The sequence below is a fragment of the Trachurus japonicus genome, chromosome 7 (assembly GCF_045865225.1).
Source record: "Trachurus japonicus isolate A0001 chromosome 7, Traja_1.0".
Taxonomy (NCBI): Eukaryota; Metazoa; Chordata; class Actinopteri; order Carangiformes; family Carangidae; genus Trachurus; species Trachurus japonicus.
The window spans coordinates 5,107,245-5,124,946 of NC_140913.1; the positions used below are offsets into that span (position 1 = coordinate 5,107,245).

The 17,702-nt window shown below is 44.0% G+C and overlaps 2 protein-coding genes across 3 annotated transcripts in view; one reads left to right on the forward strand and one right to left on the reverse strand.

Moving 5' to 3' along the window:
• Nucleotides 1-12,473, reverse strand: part of dnmt3bb.1 (DNA (cytosine-5-)-methyltransferase 3 beta, duplicate b.1) — a 92,748-nt gene extending 80,275 nt beyond the window's left edge. The window contains exon 1 of the mRNA XM_085783079.1: nucleotides 12,254-12,473. Within this exon, the coding sequence (XP_085639205.1) occupies nucleotides 12,254-12,255 (2 nt within the window). The 5' untranslated portion in view covers nucleotides 12,256-12,473. The remainder of the gene's footprint in view (nucleotides 1-12,253) is intronic.
• Nucleotides 12,474-15,102: 2,629 nt separating this feature from the next.
• commd7 (COMM domain containing 7) overlaps nucleotides 15,103-17,702 on the forward strand; it is a 432,536-nt gene continuing 429,936 nt past the window's right edge. The window contains exons 1-3 of one of the 2 annotated variants that reach the window (XM_085780883.1): nucleotides 15,103-15,280; nucleotides 16,440-16,493; nucleotides 16,779-16,881. In XM_085780883.1, the coding sequence (XP_085637009.1) occupies nucleotides 15,200-15,280; nucleotides 16,440-16,493; nucleotides 16,779-16,881 (238 nt within the window). In that variant the 5' untranslated portion in view covers nucleotides 15,103-15,199. The remainder of the gene's footprint in view (nucleotides 15,281-16,439; nucleotides 16,494-16,778; nucleotides 16,882-17,702) is intronic. The other variant, XM_085780884.1, reaches the window with a different exon arrangement.

Below are 17,702 nucleotides of genomic sequence, written 5' to 3' on the forward strand. Positions count from 1 at the left end.
CGGCTCCGGCATCCGGCAGCCCTCTGCAACACACAGAGCTTTTATTTTTGCCGGATGCCGGAGCATCGTGCATAAATTCAGCACGACGCTGCGCGCAAGCACTCATCATGGGAAATGGGGTCTTCCTTCAGAAACACTACCGCTTTGGTCCACTGGCACTGCCAAACTCAACCAAAACTGAAAGTTCTTAAGTATTGCTTTAACTTGCACCATCTCAAATTTTATGAGTAAAACACCCCCATTTAGGGGCAGCCTGGAGCCCTGACACACACACACACACGTTGGACCTCAAGTGTTACAGAATCTTTCAGGTATCTTCATTCAAACTGAACTGGTTTCCTGCCTCAACGTGAGAACACCCACACGATTACTTGTAAATATTTATGTGGTGTGTATATTCATGTATGTAGCCTACAGAGGCTTTCACCACGAGGGCCGCACACAAAAGAACCACTTAAATAAGACCACAGGTGCATCCTGCACACACAGGACACACACACACACACACACACACACACACACACACACACACACACACACACACACACACACTTCCATTGATTCAACTGAACAGCCTTTGTGTTGATCTGGCTCCATCTCTCAGTGCATACATTTAGTCTGGTGTGTGTGTTGTCAGAACTCCTCCACTTGTGCAGTGACACTGTGCAAAAAACAGTTCCAAAATGTTAACACGGTGAACCACTGACTTCACATTCCCCTGTATGTGATTCCCGGGGCAGTGTTTCCTCAGGCCGATGGTGAGGATGGGACACATCCTGTTAGCTGCACTACAAAGACAAAACACTGGCAGTACAAAACCCAAGACTGAAGCTTGTGTAAGCCTTAGATTAACTTTGGCTTAACTTACAAATGCACTCCAACTCTTTGTAAAGAATCAGCTTTCTTCTGTAGACAGTGTGACTGAACATGAGACACGACAAGGGACTCTCCCTGCACACAGAGGTGATAGAGTTCATTATTTCATACAGGATGTAGACGCGCCCCGCCCCCATCTGCCCCCGTCCCCCCTTCTGCTCCCCAGGCCTTTGACCTTTCATCTACAGAAAACAAAATCAGAGCTTAAAAAAAAAAAGTACCTGCTCACTGACGTATGTCTGCTGACTGCTTCACATCAGACCGCATTCACGTCCGGATTACTTTCTCCTGGTGAACTATTTAATTGTGTATTTATTTATTAGTGTGCAGCATATTGTGCATTATTTATTTATTATCTTTTAAAACCACACTCAAGCCTTTTTATGCTGCTTTTGATTTGGTGCTACAAACGAAATTTCATTGTGTTTTTATATAATGACAATAATTCTACAAACGAAATTTCATTGTGTTTTTATATAATGACAATAATTCTATCTATCTATCTATCTATCTATCTATCTATCTATCTATCTATCTATCTATAATCAGTGTCACTTACAAGTTACATAAATTCACGTGATATTAATATTATTCTGTTCTCATTAGTGCTTTGTGGAGCGTCGTGCAGCAAAAACATCTGGCTGCTTGGTTCTGAGCTTAAAGGGATAGTTCACCCTAGAATGATATTTCGCTCATTATCTACTCACCCTCATGTTGACTAAGGGCTGGAAGAAGTCTCAGAGTCCTCCGTCCCTTCTCTGAGTTACAGGGGGTCTTAGCGTAGCAGTGCATTTCAAGGCAACGGTTGTAAAGGGACACCAGAGCTCTTCGTAAAAAAACACACACAAAAAAACATCCAAATACCTCCATGATGCTCGTATGTAATGTCCGTCTTGTGCTGAAGCCCCAAATTGCGTAATTGTCCCGAAAAAAATTAAATAAGTCCACATTCCAAGCATGTTTGTAGCATTAGCTCTGTGTCTGTTGTCCGGTCTTCCGCTGCCAGCGCGCATGCGCAACCAGACTGAGACTCGAGTCGGTCTCAGTGCGAACCTTGCGCATGCGCGCTGGCAGCGGAAGACCGGACAACAGACACAGAGCTAATGCTACAAACATGCTTGGAATGTGGACTTATTTAATTTTTTTCGGGACAATTACGCAATTTGGGGCTTCAGCACAAGACGGACATTACATACGAGCATCATGGAGGTATTTGGATGTTTTTTTTGTGTGTGTTTTTTTACGAAGAGCTCTGGTGTCCCTTTACAACCGTTGCCTTGAAATGCACTGCTACGCTAAGACCCCCTGTAACTCAGAGAAGGGACGGAGGACTCTGAAACTTCTTCCAGCCCTTAGTCAACATGAGGGTGAGTAGATAATGAGCGAAATATCATTCTAGGGTGAACTATCCCTTTAACACAAACCAGCCATCGTCATTAAAATGTGTAAACTTGTGACACTGATTGAACTGAAGTAAGTGCATCACATGTATTGTTGAAAGTACGGCCTGTAATGATACCAACATGCAGAATCTGCAACACCGTGAAAGTGTAGCCGATGTCATATCTGGCCCTCTGCGTTGTGTTTCTCACGGCCTGCCCTAGGTGGGGTTCGATCCCACGACCTCCCGCACCTGAGGCGACGATGCTAACCTCTTCGCCAAGAGGTTGACAACCACTTGGCGGTTTGGTTAGCACGTCTTTTATGGGTGGAGTGAGTGCACATCCGTTACACTCACCCCTGCTGAACTCACTCCACCCAGGGCATCCGGGTCACGGCACCACTGTAGCCAATGTCATATCTGGCCCTCTGCGTTGTGTTTCTCACGGCCTGCCCTAGGTGGGGTTCGATCCCACGACCTCCCGCACCGGAGGCGACGATGCTAACCTCTTCGCCAAGAGGTTGACAACCACTTGGCAGGTTGGTTAGCACGTCTTTTATGGGTGGAGTGAGTGCACATCCGTTACAAAAGCTTAACAGCACTTTAAACCAGAGTGATGGGGGGAAAACAAATAAAAACACATAATCACTAATTATGGTGGCCCCGAGAGCTCAAAACACTGAAACAAAACGCACACAAAGACACAAACAGGCTGCGAATTCTGAAGACAACAAAATGTAAAAATGAAGTCACAACACAGGGGACACAAGTGTTGGGGGGTGGGTGGGGCCAGCTGTCCAAGCTAATAATATAAAGTCCATGTTGTTCTCAGAATTAAAGAGGAACTATGCAAGATTTGTGATGGTTAAATAAATGACTTCTAACTTGTTACAGGGAGAATGGAGGCTCTTCAGATCAGAGCCTCTGACCCTGTGTCCTGCTCTAGTCTCTGCGCACCGCAACAGAAGCCTGCCCCATAACCTGTAAACTCTCATCTTATCTTGACAGATAAGACTAGACAAATATACACGTATATGATAAATAATGTTATCCACCGCTGTATTGATTGCTTTCTCGCCGGCTTTGTTGCTTTCTCTAAAAACAGCAGAAAAGAGACCAGACTTGCATAGTTCCCCTTTAAGGCAATGATGAATAAATATATATCACCTTTTTTTTTAAAGCAGAACTATGCAGGATTTCGGCTGTAATTATTGTGGCTCAGAGACACTGTGATGGTTGAGTGACCTATTATGAGATGAATGGGGTCTAGGCCAATGCGCCAACCCCCCCCCCCCACTGGCTGAAAACCGCAGTACGAGGTAAGAACGCAGATGACGTCATGCATGTCATGAATCGTGATTGGTTTGAGTTCAGAAAGTCGGAGGAAACCATGGAAACATGAAATGTTTGTAGGCTATTGATGAAGTTCGGCTTGTGGCTAACACGGAGCTAATGCTAACACGGACACACACACACCATGGATCTTTTATAAGATAATGTAATACATCATGACACACACACACACACCTTCGCGTTTTGGAACCTTTATTCATGTGTGTGTATGTCTGTGTCTTTGTGTCTTTGTGTCTTTGTCTGTGTGTGGCCGTATTAGCGTTAGCTCCGTGTTAGCATTAGCTCCTGTTAGCAGGGCTTAGCAAACCTACCTTCAGCAGTAAACACAAGCACGTGTAGGGGGTGGAGGAGGTGGTGGCGGCGAGTTTTTTTTTTACGACAGTGACATGTGCCTCCCAGAACTGTGGGGAGCTCCGGAGAGGGAAAAAAAAAGAGAAACCAACGAAGGAGCTAGCTATTTCCGGCCGACTTGCATAGTTCTGCTTTAAAGTGGCGACCCTGATGGAATGCACTCATTACTCGGTGCTTTTAAAGCATTTACAAAGAACTTTCATTTTGTGTTGATTTTGGCGACCCCTGTGGACAAAAGCGGTAGTGTTTTGCCAGAATGAAGACTGCATTTCCCACAAGCTCTAGCGTGTATTGTCGTAAAGACGCTTATCTGGCTTGTGCGCGCCGTCTCCTGTAGGCTAAATCATTTCGTCCAGTGGACCGGCCCGACCACTGCCTCCCAAAGATAGAGTTAGACGACTGAGAAACAGCTTATCTTTCCACCAATGGCCTCATTTGCTGTTGTAGGTCATAAAGAGACATCAGCAGAAACAAGAGACTTTGGCATATCCAGTTAAAAGTTATTTGTAGTTGCTTTAACTTCTACAGTCACAACTAGGCATCCCAGTCAGGTTCATCACTCTTTAGCATCCCCTGGAAACAGTGAACTCGCAGCATATTTACTTAATTGCATTTGCTGTCTTTATGCACATGTGTCGTTGAATTGAGCATGTTTTCCTCTCTGGGCCACCGTCTTGTCGTGGTAACATTAGCTCAGAGCTGTCGTGTGCATCCCACCCCACACCGCCCCCAACTTCCAGCTTCTGCTTGAAGTTATACTTCTGTGAAACGTGTGCATCTCGGTTCTGTATCCTTGTACTATATGTGACCGTCTGCGCAGAAAGAGAGGGGGAAGCGAGAATGAACTAAGAACTGAGGAAGGATGGAGGGCAGAGGCTGAGGGGGCCCTGAAAAGGGGACACAGAGACAGGAGGAGGAAGGGGGGGTGAGGAGGAGGTGGTGGTGGTGGTGGTGGGGGCTTCACATCAAAGTTGTGTCTGGTGGTGAGAGATTAGGGACCGCATTGCAAGAGGGGATTGTTCGCTCCCCAAAGGGTTCGTGAGTGTGAGTTAAGGGTGGGGTGGGGAGGGTGGGTGGGAGGTGGAGGGGGGTCAGCTCCTCAGGGTCTCTCTCTGGGGGCTGCATTCCTTGTCTGTCATGTACTTTATGGCCCCTTCCAGCTCAGATCGAGCCCTTCAGTTTATACATTGTCTGCTTTGTTGCCCATTGTACAGACTGAGCTGCGAAGGCATGCGGGGCTCTCGTACAGTAGCCCGCGTGGTCCATTCAGCGAGCCGCGGCAGCTTAAAGAGCACACTTACATTCCTACATCTGCAGCCTTAAACGGCACATACACAACTGCAACTTTGAGATTCGTGCATGTGCAACAACAAGTCTCAAGCTGTTGTAAAGCATGGTCCAATCAATTCTCACATACTGTTCCATCTGCTTCTATAACATGTTATCTGTCAAAAACAAAGCCAAACTCACACGCATAACCACCACAGCTTCCAAAATAATTGGGCTCCCCACACCAAACCTATCAGATTTACACAACAGGTCCATCACACGCATCTCTATCTCAATAGAACGGGACATCACACACCCACTCAACACCTACCTCATCCCCCTCCCCTCAGGACGGAGATACAGGGCACTGAGGTGCAGAAGGGCTCGCTTCGGCAGAAGCCTAATACCGGCCGTCATAGCGACCCTTAACAAGAGGCCAAGATAACCTGGCCAGAGTGTAAAAATGTGTGGCAATGTGTTGTGATCTGTGTGTGTTTGTATGTGTCTGATGAAACGAAATGTAAATGGTCATGTGAAAAAGAATTTCCCTAGAGGGACAATAAATGTCTAAAGTCTGAAAGTCTCTGCAGGATAACCACAACAATCGATTGGCGTGTGATCAGGGGAGTCAGGTGCGGTGCAGGTCCAGCTATGAATGTGCGAACTGAACAAGTCGCCTCAACAGCCCCTGGCCAAACACATTAAACCTATTATAGACTTTGGCAATGTTCTGTAAGCCCATCAAATTTCATGCGTCTAGGTGAAACACAAAGGCGGGGCTGATGTTTTGAAATTTTCTAGGGGGCGCTATTTAGCCATTTGGCCACGCCCATTCCCAACGACTTTAAAATATCAAATTTTCGCCAGTCCTGATGTGCATGCCAAAATTGACGCGTTTTGGGGCATGGTGAAGCCTCCAAAAATGCGATTTTAGGGAGAATATAATAATGAAAGAAAGAATAATAATAAACAGAGCAATAACAATAGGGCTTTCGCTGGGCGACTTGCAGTCGCCGCTCGGGCCCTAATTAATAATAAACAGAGCAATAACAATAGGGCTTTCGCTGGGTGACTTGCAGTCGCCGCTCGGGCCCTAATTATTAAAGACCGGGTAAACCGAATTCAGTAATTTTCTTCTTATCATATAAATTAGGCCTTAAATGTGTCCCTCAAAACATGTAAAAAGTATTTTTCCCATTCATCATTTCCTTGAGGAGCTAGGCCACAGAGACTGTTCTGTGTGCAGGTTTAGAATGGGCGGGTTTAGGTCGAGGGCTGCTTTACGTAAAGCGGCCGTACTTACATAAACCCGCCCCCTGCTCTGCTCTACATATAAATACATTCAGCCAACTGACTTCAGAGGTTTTCCGTCCCACTTGCTCTTCAGTCTAGCTGAAACACTTGAAACAGCCAGCTAACTAAACGAAGGTCCCGACCAGGTTATGTTCAGAGTTTAATCATAAAACCGGCTATAAAACCGCCGCTGTTTCACTATTTAACTCATTTACAGCTTGCGGCACCTTTACTTTGAAAGTCCAGTGGAGCTGGATCAGAACGGAGCGTTTTTTGTACGGAGGGAGAGATCAGCTGATCCGCTGCTGCTGTGGCTGTTCTCCGCCGAGAGTTGTCTCCGCCTACAGTTGTTCTCCTCACCCATTGAGCTGAGCGTCAGGAGCTCATTATATATTAGACTATAGCCTATATTTTACTTTTATATACAGTCAGTCACCACTGATAGAGGTTGTGCGCTCGCAGCAGGACGGATAATCAGATGGATAATCGGTAAAGTTAATAATTTCACTTAATGTGGCCGTGAATAAATTAATTCCGATGTGTCGCCTGTTATATTTCAGTGTTGCCCAAATGCAAATCTTGAATAAGTCTCTGCTGTTTTCACATTTAAAAAGGTCTTTGTTTATGAGATTTGCTTGTAGCTACAGCACCTAAAAAAAAACCTCACTGTAACCTATCCAGCCTCGCTTCCAATAAAACACACACTCGCGTTATAATTGCGATCAGTGAAATATATAACAATATAAAACACAATTTAAAATGACAGTTGATGTTGCTCTAGTTTATTTAGTTTAAATGGATAAAGCTTCATATTTAAAAGTAGCGCAAGAGCTGTCAGAAAAATTAAAAGCAGCCTCCTCTCTTGTCATATTTGCAGCAATACTGTTGCTTCATGCTGCGATCGTGCTTTTTTTTTTATATCGCTCATACTCTCTCCATTAAAACAATTGCACTCCTCTTGGCTGAAATCAGCCCGTTGTGGATCAATTTCGTGCGGAAGTTGAATCATATGACGCCAAACGCCCCCTTTGATGTAAACGCGCACAGATCATAAAGCTGAGAGCCGGACTTAACAAACCAAGTTGATAACCAGCTTCGTAGTACCGTGTTAACCCGGGCCGGGACTTGAGGTTTTGTTGAGCTGGAAGATGAACACAAAGCCTGGCCATGTTGAGCCTCCTTCGCAGTACAGGCCTCTGATCAAACCATTTCTTACCTTCACTCTGGTGTCTAAAACAGGCAGCAGCAGCAGTCATCCAGCACCAACAGTTTATTAATCCACCGATCGATATTATTCCCGTTTTGATCGTTACTCGCGGTCTGCCTGTTTCCTCCGTTTGCATTGTGTGAAAGAAAAAAAAAAGTTTTTAGCCGCGGCAGCAGCCGTAGCCTCCCGGCTCCACTGTGTTGTTTCCCCCGGTCTCCTCCCACCGGGACACGGCTGCTGCTCAGCTCGGACGCCGTGTGTCACGGGCGCCGGGCGGTGGTACCAGGTCCAGAGATGATTCACTGTCTCTGCTACTGCTTCTCCTGTCAGGACACTTGAAGCTAAAGCTAAGCTAAAGCTAAGCTAACGTTAGCTAAAAACTTTATTTATTTTTTTCACACAATGCAAATGGAGTGTATGGTGGTGGAGTATAACCTGTTGCAGCTGGATGGCTGCTGCTGCTGGGACTGTTTTAGACACCAAGAGTTGAGGTAAGAAATATTTCCTGAAGGTTTATCAGCTGTGTCAGTGCTGAGGACTGGGGTGTGTGGTGGAGTGTGTTTGAGGTCACTTTCCCGTCTTTATTTCATGACGACGTGAACATGTTTAGGTTGTGTATCAGAGACGTTCAGTCCAGCTCTCCTGCCATGGGGCGTGGTTTCTTTGCCTGCAGCACGACCATATCGCGACACGCCCCCACCGTTCTGAAGCAGAGAAAACTGCTCATTTATTGACAACTTTGATGCAGAATTTTATATACTTAACGACTTTTTTAGTCCTCCAAATTTGACAGAGTGGTTAATAATATGTTTTCCTGTGGTATTATAAACTTAAAAACACATATTTATTCTTGGTTTACCCGGTCTTTAAGTTGCTGGAAAAGAACTACTGGGTCCCTGGGTCCTAAACTGTCCTGTTTTTTGTCATAATTGACAATTAAATGGCGTAGTATTTAGAAATTATGTTGAAAAATGTTCATAAAAAAAGGTGGAAATAAATACTTCAATATCTTCTCTTGGTGGACACTTTGATCAAATAGTCATGTAGTAAATGACACTGAGTTCTCTCTGACCAGCTCTCAGTCTGTCCATCTGTGAGGACACAGCAAAGACAGCTGTCCAAGATCTTCAGCTCCATTGATTGAGTCTCACTACAGCAGCAGTGAGTCTGCTGAGCAGCGGTGAGGTACAGTCCTAGAACCACACATACGATCAGGACTAAACTACAACCCGGAGCTAAAGACTCCTCGTGAACATCAGAGCTGGGAACCAGATTGGAACATTTTACTCACTGCTTCCCTCAACCATCTCCACCATCAACGAGAAATCAGTCAACATACTTTTACATGACAACATTTTCAGACCAGGGACCACTTAACCCATAAAAAAAAAAAAACACTTGCGGACCACCTGACTCTACATAGCCCCCCAAACAATATGCCAATTTCAACAGGTCACAAAATAGTACAACCTAAAATTACAGCTTTACCAATATCATATTGCTGATTTTACATACTAGTTAATTAAGGGTGTTTTTCACACAGGCAGTGATTGGGTCGGCCCAGTTTAACTGTGGGCCTGAGTTCGGTGCATTTGGTTCAGTGTGAACACAACAGTTGCATTCAGATGTGTACTGAAATGGCTACAGTTGGACTCAAGTGCGGCCCGTTTGTTAAGTGAATGTTAAGTGAACGCAACCGGACCCGGACCAACTGCCTGGTGTCCACAACAAATTTGAGCTAAAAAGACGCACATAGTTAGCTATATATAGTTAGCTAGGCAGTGCAGCCATATGATTGTCTCCATTGTTAAGGTTAAAACATTTTTAAAAAATAGAAAGTTAAAGCGTTACTATTCAGAGTTTAATTTTTATGTCGGGACTCATTTAAACGGTGACGTACCACGCGTCTTTTCCAGGCAACCATGGAAACATGACGCTTTGGCATTGGTGCGCTATTGGTCCAGAGTGAACACAAACGCGTGTGCTGGTGAAACACTGTCGTTAAGAAATTAAAGCAGAAGTAAGCGATCCGGTCGTTTTGGCTAATGCTGCGTTCCAGGCAGGCTTTTGAAACCATAAATTACAGCTTCAAGTCACGACTTAGTAGCGTTCCAGGCAACCCACTCGTGTTTTTCCGACCTGTTTTACCTGTGAAAGTCACTATAACGGCCACTCGTAACTTCCGACCCGTGAACTCGCGCCAGATCGAACTGGTACGACTTCACAGGTCGAAAAATCACGAGTTACGAGTTGCCTTGAACGCACCATAACTTCTTGTCAGCCGATGGAGTCCCTACGTCACCACATTCGTCCCTACGTCACCACATTCAGGCGCATCCCTTGGCTGCACACACAGCCCTTCATGCCGTTCTCTCTCCTCATTGGATAAAACTTGTAGGATATGAGAAAAGTTTTCTCCTTGGCTCAGAGCAGAGTGACTGACAGGCCCATGTTTCGATCCAAACACTCTATGTAAGTGATTGCTGTCGGAAGATATAACTATTTAAGACTTATATTAACACAAAAATATCGCTTACTTCTGCTTTAAACTATGTATCATTTCCGCATCTGGTGTGGACCGAGGCTGCACAGCAGTATGGGGGTAAAAATCCTAAATATTGAAAACACACTACACCTGTTGCAGGCAGTTTGAAACGCTTTCAATTTTGAAACGTGATATGTTACCGTATCACCTTGCGGACCACTAGGGGTCGCTCACGGACCACTCTTTGAGAAAGGCTGCCCTAAACTGAATGTATACTTTTATGATGGCTCCTTTTATCTTATACACTAAATTATAATTTAATAATTTTAATTATTAAAGCCCCTGTACAGACTTTTCATTTAGTGTTGATTTTGGCGGCCCCTGTGGACAAAAGCGGTGGTGTTTTGCCAGAATGAAGACTGCATTTCCCACTGTCGTGAAGACGTTTGTCTGGCCGGCACGTGTAGATTTGTTTTGGAAACGTCGGAAAGAAGACGGGACTTGCTTTGAAAACTTTTTTTTTCAGCAGCTATCTGCAGCATGCGTAGTAATGCATCTATTTGTATCGTTTCATCAGTGGTCCGACCCGACCATGCCTTCCAGAGGTATCCAATTAGACTACTTAGAAATAGGATATCTTCACACTGATGGGCTCATTTGCTGTATAACAGAGACACATCAGCAGAAACCAGAGACTTTTGTGTATCCAGTTAAAAGCTCAGTACTAGAAGCAAACATTATTAATTGCAGCCTGATCACCCAAACATCCTTGAATATGACCAAAAAAAATGTTGCAGGTTTAATGTGAGGCCAACTGACCTACAATTACTGGGGGTTTTTTACAGCGTAAACTGAATTTTACTAAATCATCCCAAGGTCAAGCTGTGAAAGAACCCACAGTGTGAAACGTGCATTGAAATCTACCGGTATGTTAAATGAGACAGTGTGTTGTTGGGAAGTGTGCCTGCTCCAGCTGGCAGCCGCCTTCACCCAGTCACCTGCATTATGTCAACATTCCTGCAAAGTGAACTCTCCTGGTGTTTGATTTGACTCCTCCCCCATCGTCTCCCACCGCGTGGCTGCTACCTGCACTCTGTAATGACTGCACACACACACACACACACACACTGTATGTGCACGAGAGCAGGCTTCCCACACTGTTCCTCAATCTGAGAACACGTTTGTGCCAAAAAAAAAAAAAATAACCGTGCCGGTCTGTGCGTGTGCGTGCAAACACCAGAGCGCGTAACCAGGAAACAAAAAAATGAGTAAGAAAAAAAAAAGCTGTCGTGCAATTTCAACACTTGTTCACTAGTGAAACTAATCACAGCTCACGCCGCTTACAACACTAACAGTTCACCTTTCGGACCAAATCCTAATAAAGCAAACAGGTAAAACATCGATCAACCGCTTTAAATCGGCTCGAAGCAACAGGTGATCAAAGTTGTCTAGTTTTTTTTTTTTTTTTAAGTGGCTCAACTTCATGTCGACGCTCTGACGATGAACTGGATGTGAAAAGTTGGAGAAACTGCAGCAGTTTAAATGTCATTATTATTGCAGGGAAATTATATAGCCTATAATTTTTTTTAAAGACGGTTTGATAGTCACCAGCAGCTTCGCACAAAACACACGAGCAGACGGACGTCGACTTATCAGCAATCTGTGCAACATCTGTACGCGCAGCTAGGTTTTCGCCGTGCACATGGGGCTGTCTGCCACCGACTATAGCTACCGACCTGCAAGCTCTCACCAAAGTTCACCAAAGTGTAGGCTACCAAAGAGTGTGAAATCAAGCCGAAAGCACAATCACAGCCACGCACACCTTCACAATGACACAATGAGCGCCACGACTCCGGTCAGGCGTGTGTGTGTGTGTGTGTGTGTGTGTGTGTGTGTGAGTGAGAGTGTGTGAGAGAGAGAGAGAGAGAGAGGGCGCGTGTTGATAAGTGGAACTTTAATTATTCGCTCGGTGCCTACTTACAATAGTAAATGTTGCAAAGAAGAAGGGAAAAAACGCCCTCCGCGTTGAGGAACTTACATAACAACCCGGGCTGGTCGCTCTCATCCACGGCAGGAGACGGTGCAGGAGGACGTGCTGGTGGCCGCGGACTCGAACCTGTGGGGAATGTGTTTTTAAAAAGAGTTTCTTTGGAAAGTCAGCCGTGAACTTGAGCTCGGGTCTACTCTGGATCACGTCTATCCCCTTCACATGAGCCCTGCACTCTGTTGGAGCATGCTGCTGCAGATCTCTCTCTCTCTCTCTCTCTCTCTCTCTCTCTCTCTCTCTCTCTCTCTCTCTCTCTCTCTCTCTCTCTCTCTCTCTCTCTCTGCGTGTGTGTGTGTGTCCCTCTGGACGAACTCTGCCGCCCGCAGGGGAGAGAGAGAGGTGAAAGGGGATTGGTCGCCGCTCCGAGGCTTTAACCAGGTGAACTTGTCACCTCCCACTTTCCTCCCACTCGTCAACACCACTCACCTCTCCTCTCCCTCCCTCTCTGGTTATGAGTCAACGTCTTTTCACACTGATTTCACTGGAAATCAGAGGGAGAAACATCCTTCTCCCCAGGGGACAAGAAACATAGTGATGTAGAAACTTGTAGCGTAGTCCAGGGGTTCTCAACTAGTCTCACTCTGGGATCCACATTTTCCCATGGCCATTAAGTCGCGACCCACTTTTATAGAATTCAAACCAAGATTTTTTTTTAAAGCCTTTAAAAACTCATTTTGCACTTTATTGAGCAAAGTGCATTTCAGAGCACATGAATGAAACTGAGGAGGACCATGACAACTGCATGTACGGAAGTGAATAAAAAAATATCAAACTGCACAAAATGGAGACCAACAAAACGATATATTTGACTTCTAATGCATCTCTGCATTCAGAGCATATTCACAAAAGTGAATATCAAATTGCACAAAATAAAGACCCACAAAACAAAACAAGATTCACTGCATTCAGGCCACATTAATAAGAAACTGATATCTTTGCATTCAAAGCAAATAATAAGAAACTGAGGAGGACCATTACAACTGCATGTGTTCACGTGTCTCATGTGCCTTTCAATATAAGTTATTTTTCAAAATAAGATACATGTCCAACATCAGATGTGCATTAAATATCATTTACTTTTTTGACCAGCTGTCCACGACCCATCCAGAACGGGTCCGCGACCCACTTTTGGGTCCCGACCCACCAGTTGAGAAGCGCTACAGTAGCCTACACTGTGTGTGAAAATTTCAATTTCTTTTCTGAATACCTTTAAAATGCTCCTTCTCAAGCCAGCAAGCAAAATAGGCTACACTTTGAATATTCATGTTTTAATAGATAATAGAATATTTTATTTAATCGCAGAGGGGAAATTTAAAATGTCACAAGCAGCAGCAAGACAATACAGACAACAACACAGATCACAAAACACTGAAGAAAAATACATAAAAACACATAGTGTCTTAAAACACAAAAATTAATATGTGAATAAACGATGCGTGTAAAAGGTTAACAGGTTAAAAGTGCTGGGTCCAGGGTGCTAATGGTGGGTGAATGAATGAATCAAATGGAGGAGTTGTAAAGCTATATTGCAGAATATTGCTTTCTTGAGCAGCAGCGGAGTCTCCTATCTGTGACTGAATGTACTTTTAAGACTGTCCAGTGTTTTATGAAGGGGATGGGTGGTGTTGTCAGTGATCCTGAGGAATTTTGTTCGAACTCTGTTTTCAGTGACTTCCTCCAGGGTGCTCAGCTTCACCCCTACAACAGACTGGGACAACAGACAATAAGAACCTGAGAAAGAAAAATGTCTGTTTTTGAATAAATAAAGACAAAATAACTGCAGCTTCAAAAAAAACTATATTGTGTCAATGTGATTTGCAAAATTCAAGCAAAGTGCAACAAGCTCAAACTGCTTCTGCTGCTTCATTGCTGTAACATTGAGACATCTGATGCTGCATGAATAGGCTTTGTGCATATGCATTATAATCTTTATTTAATGCAGTGCAGATAGAAATGTATGATTACAAATGTTTCCTGTTTCTTTTGTCTGTCTAGCAGGAACATCCTCCAGGCCTTCACTGAAGACCTTGAGGTCAAACATGGACAGTATATAAATAATAAATTATAATGAGTAACTGAATGTATAAAATGGAGTAGAAAATACACATTTTGTTAGAGAATCTATACTGTATAGGCTTAGGTACAGCTTACAGCTTAGGTCTAAGCAGGCCTATTTCTTATCTTTGAACTCTGGGAAGAGATGACCGAGGGGGTCACTCCAACACCAGACCAAATGATGTAAACTTAAAAAAAAAACTGAAGAATGATTACAGAGACAGCAAAAAAGCAAAACATTTGAGTAATGCAGAGTAACTCTTGTTCCACTTGAACTGGTGTGAACGTGGGCTGGTTCATCAGAAATCACCAAGATTCTGAGACTCCAGAACAGAGCCAGAACCAGAACCGTGTCTGCTTTCAGACAGACACGGTTCTGGTTCTGGTTCTGGTTCTGGCATCATAGACTATATAAAAGAGTTCTGGACCTGTGCTCTGGACCATAGACTAGCCTAAAAGAGTTCTGGACCAGCTATGGACAATATGGGACCATGCAGCTCGGAGTTGGTGCTTGGAACCAGTTTGAAACCAGTTTTAAAGAGACCTCGACGAGTTTGCTTTTGGCTATGGAGTGAATATTTGTCGATACACTTGTTAATGGGTCCATTTTCAATAAATTGTTTTGTCTTTATGGTTATTTTTGATATTATAGTTATTAGGCTATTATTATTTAGTGGTCGACTCACCCAGCAATAATCATTCATGAAAATGATCTACCGGTAACTAGGTAACATTTGATTTTCCGCTGTAATTTAGAGCGTGAGGGGGGCGGCGCCGCGCTGCCGCTTGGTGCGCATGCGCATCGACGAACCCGGAAGCAGAATCCAAAACAGAGCAGAGCAGCTTCTCTCTCTCAGCGAGACGAAGCATAAATAACTAAATATGCAGCTTCATTTCACCAAAGACGTTTTACCGGACTCGGTCAGCACCGACTTCCAGAACCTGAACAAACTGAACGAGCAGGTAAAACTCAGCCGCCACTCACAACACAGACATATCCCTACACCGCGTACAGTAGCCTGGTCTGTCTGAGCTCAGCTGCTGTGAGGCTTTAACCTGCTGCAGATGTAACTTAGGCTACTGGGGGAAATCTGTCTGGTTTCATACACGAACGGTCGGAGCCGTCAGTAAACGTACCCGGTGATATGACAAGCCCGTGAGGATCATGTGACGGGAGCAGACCCGGTGGGGCGGGGGCAGTGTTACAGTAGTGGTGGTACACAGTGTAGGGTCACTTAACTATTCAACTACACGACAAAACTATTTTACTAACTATTGTTCTCTGCTTATTATTTTTTATTGAGAAGTCATGGCCATAATGGAGTTGCTTGAGATTTATTTTTCTTCTTTGTTGTCGGTGTTATAGTACAAGTACTGGGCCTAATTTGGCAGACCATCTAGTTCAGATTTCAAAATGAATTGATTCAGGGGCAGGGAAATAACTTTTCTTCATCCTGCTCGTTCCCATGCGTGGGATGTGTAAATTAAAATCTGTTATCATTTTGTCAGTAATGTGTGAATTGGAATTGTCAGTGCATGGAACAAATAAAAAATGAAATGAAATTACTTCAAGTCCTACTAAAAAGTAAAAATACTTAAATGCATTGATGAGCTACTGAACATTTCTATTGGACATGATGGTGTCTTTTGAGCCACACACTGTCAAAACAACAGAAAGAGACAAAAAGGAGATCAAATGTCCACTAAGTCTGCACAACTAAAACACAAAGAGACTTCATCACCTATTAAGAGAGGCTCGTGGACTATGACCTCACTCAAACACTCACATGGTCTTTTCAACTTTAATGATTCAGGATGTGTTTTTTCTTTTTCACTATTCCACACATTAGTGTTGTGATTTGGAATGAGTTGTAACTCTTCATTTCACTGTATCCCATGCACATCATTTAAAAATGCACTTTTTTGAAACTGATATACTTTAAATACAGTATGTAAAAACTCTCTCTCATAGGTTTTAAGCGTTGTTTGTTTTATTACTTTATTTGATGAACATTGTTGGATAGAGGTTCAAGTTGTTGATGAAACTGCGTCTCTTGATGTGAAAGGCTGATCGAACAAACCAAACAGCAGAACATTTCTTAAAACTTTTTTTTTTCTACAGCAGTTTCAGAGACTGATTGAAATTCTGTTCCATTTTCTCCTGGAGCCTAAAGAGGTTAACACACACACACACACACACACACACACACACACACACACACACAGACAATTTTTATGTCAATGGGACTTTGGATTTTTGTGATTAACCTTGATAACTGAACCGAGGCAAAACACTGCCTGTCCCATTGTGCATGTGTGCAAATGAATGCATAAATTTGTGTGTGTGTGTGTGTGTGTGTGTCTCCCACCCTGGGGAGTGTGTGTGTGTGTGTGTGTGTGTGTGTGTGTGTGTGTGTGTGTGTGTGTGTGTGTGTGCGTGTGTGCGTGCGTGCGTGCGTAGACGGAGAGGTTCATGCAGCAGCTCACTGAGTTTGCAGGAGAGCACGGGATGAGCGCTGGTCCTCTGAGGAACCTGATGAAGAGCGTGCTCCTGGTACCGCAGGGTGGGAGACACACACACACACACACACACACACACACAAAATCCACCTGATGAAAAGTTTATTCTTTTGAAGTTCAGGAAAGCATGATAAATGCAGTGGTTCACAGATGTTAGACCAGGGGTGCCCAAATTCTTCTCAGTGAAGGGCCAAAACTAAACATTCAAATGAAATATGCCTATAACATAGGTTAATTGTGCAAAAATAAAATTTTTAAAGCAGAAGTAAGCGATCCGGTCGTTTTGGCTAACTTCTTGTCAGCCGATGGAGTTAGCAGTCCCCGCCCTCGTCATGGATCTATAATTTGGTCCTCGTCCCTACGTCACCACATTCACGCGCATCCCTTGGCTGCACACACAGCCCTTCATGCCGTTCTCTCTCCTCATTGGATAAAGCTTGTAGGATACAAGGAAGTATACAAGAAGTTTTCTCCTCGGCTTACAGCAGAGCAGAGTGACTGACAGACCCGTGTTTGTAAGTGATTGCTGTCGGAAGATAGACTTATATTAACACAAATATTCCGCTTACTTCTGCTTTAAATAACACTATTGATTATTGTGTTTCACTGTTAAACAGGGCTCCAGACTGCCCCTAAATGGGGGCATTTTGCCCCAAAAATAGGGACAGTGCAAGTAAATTTTTCATCTACTTGTGCACATGTGCAACCAGTGAATTTGCCTGTCTTTTGTTTTGTAACGCTGGTGAAACATGGGGAGACTCAAAAAATCTGATGTTTGTAATTACAGGTGGCAGGTCAATGTGTGTGAGTATCGTGGATACTTGCTTTACAAGTGTGTGCCCCTAAATTTTCTGCTTGGTCTCCT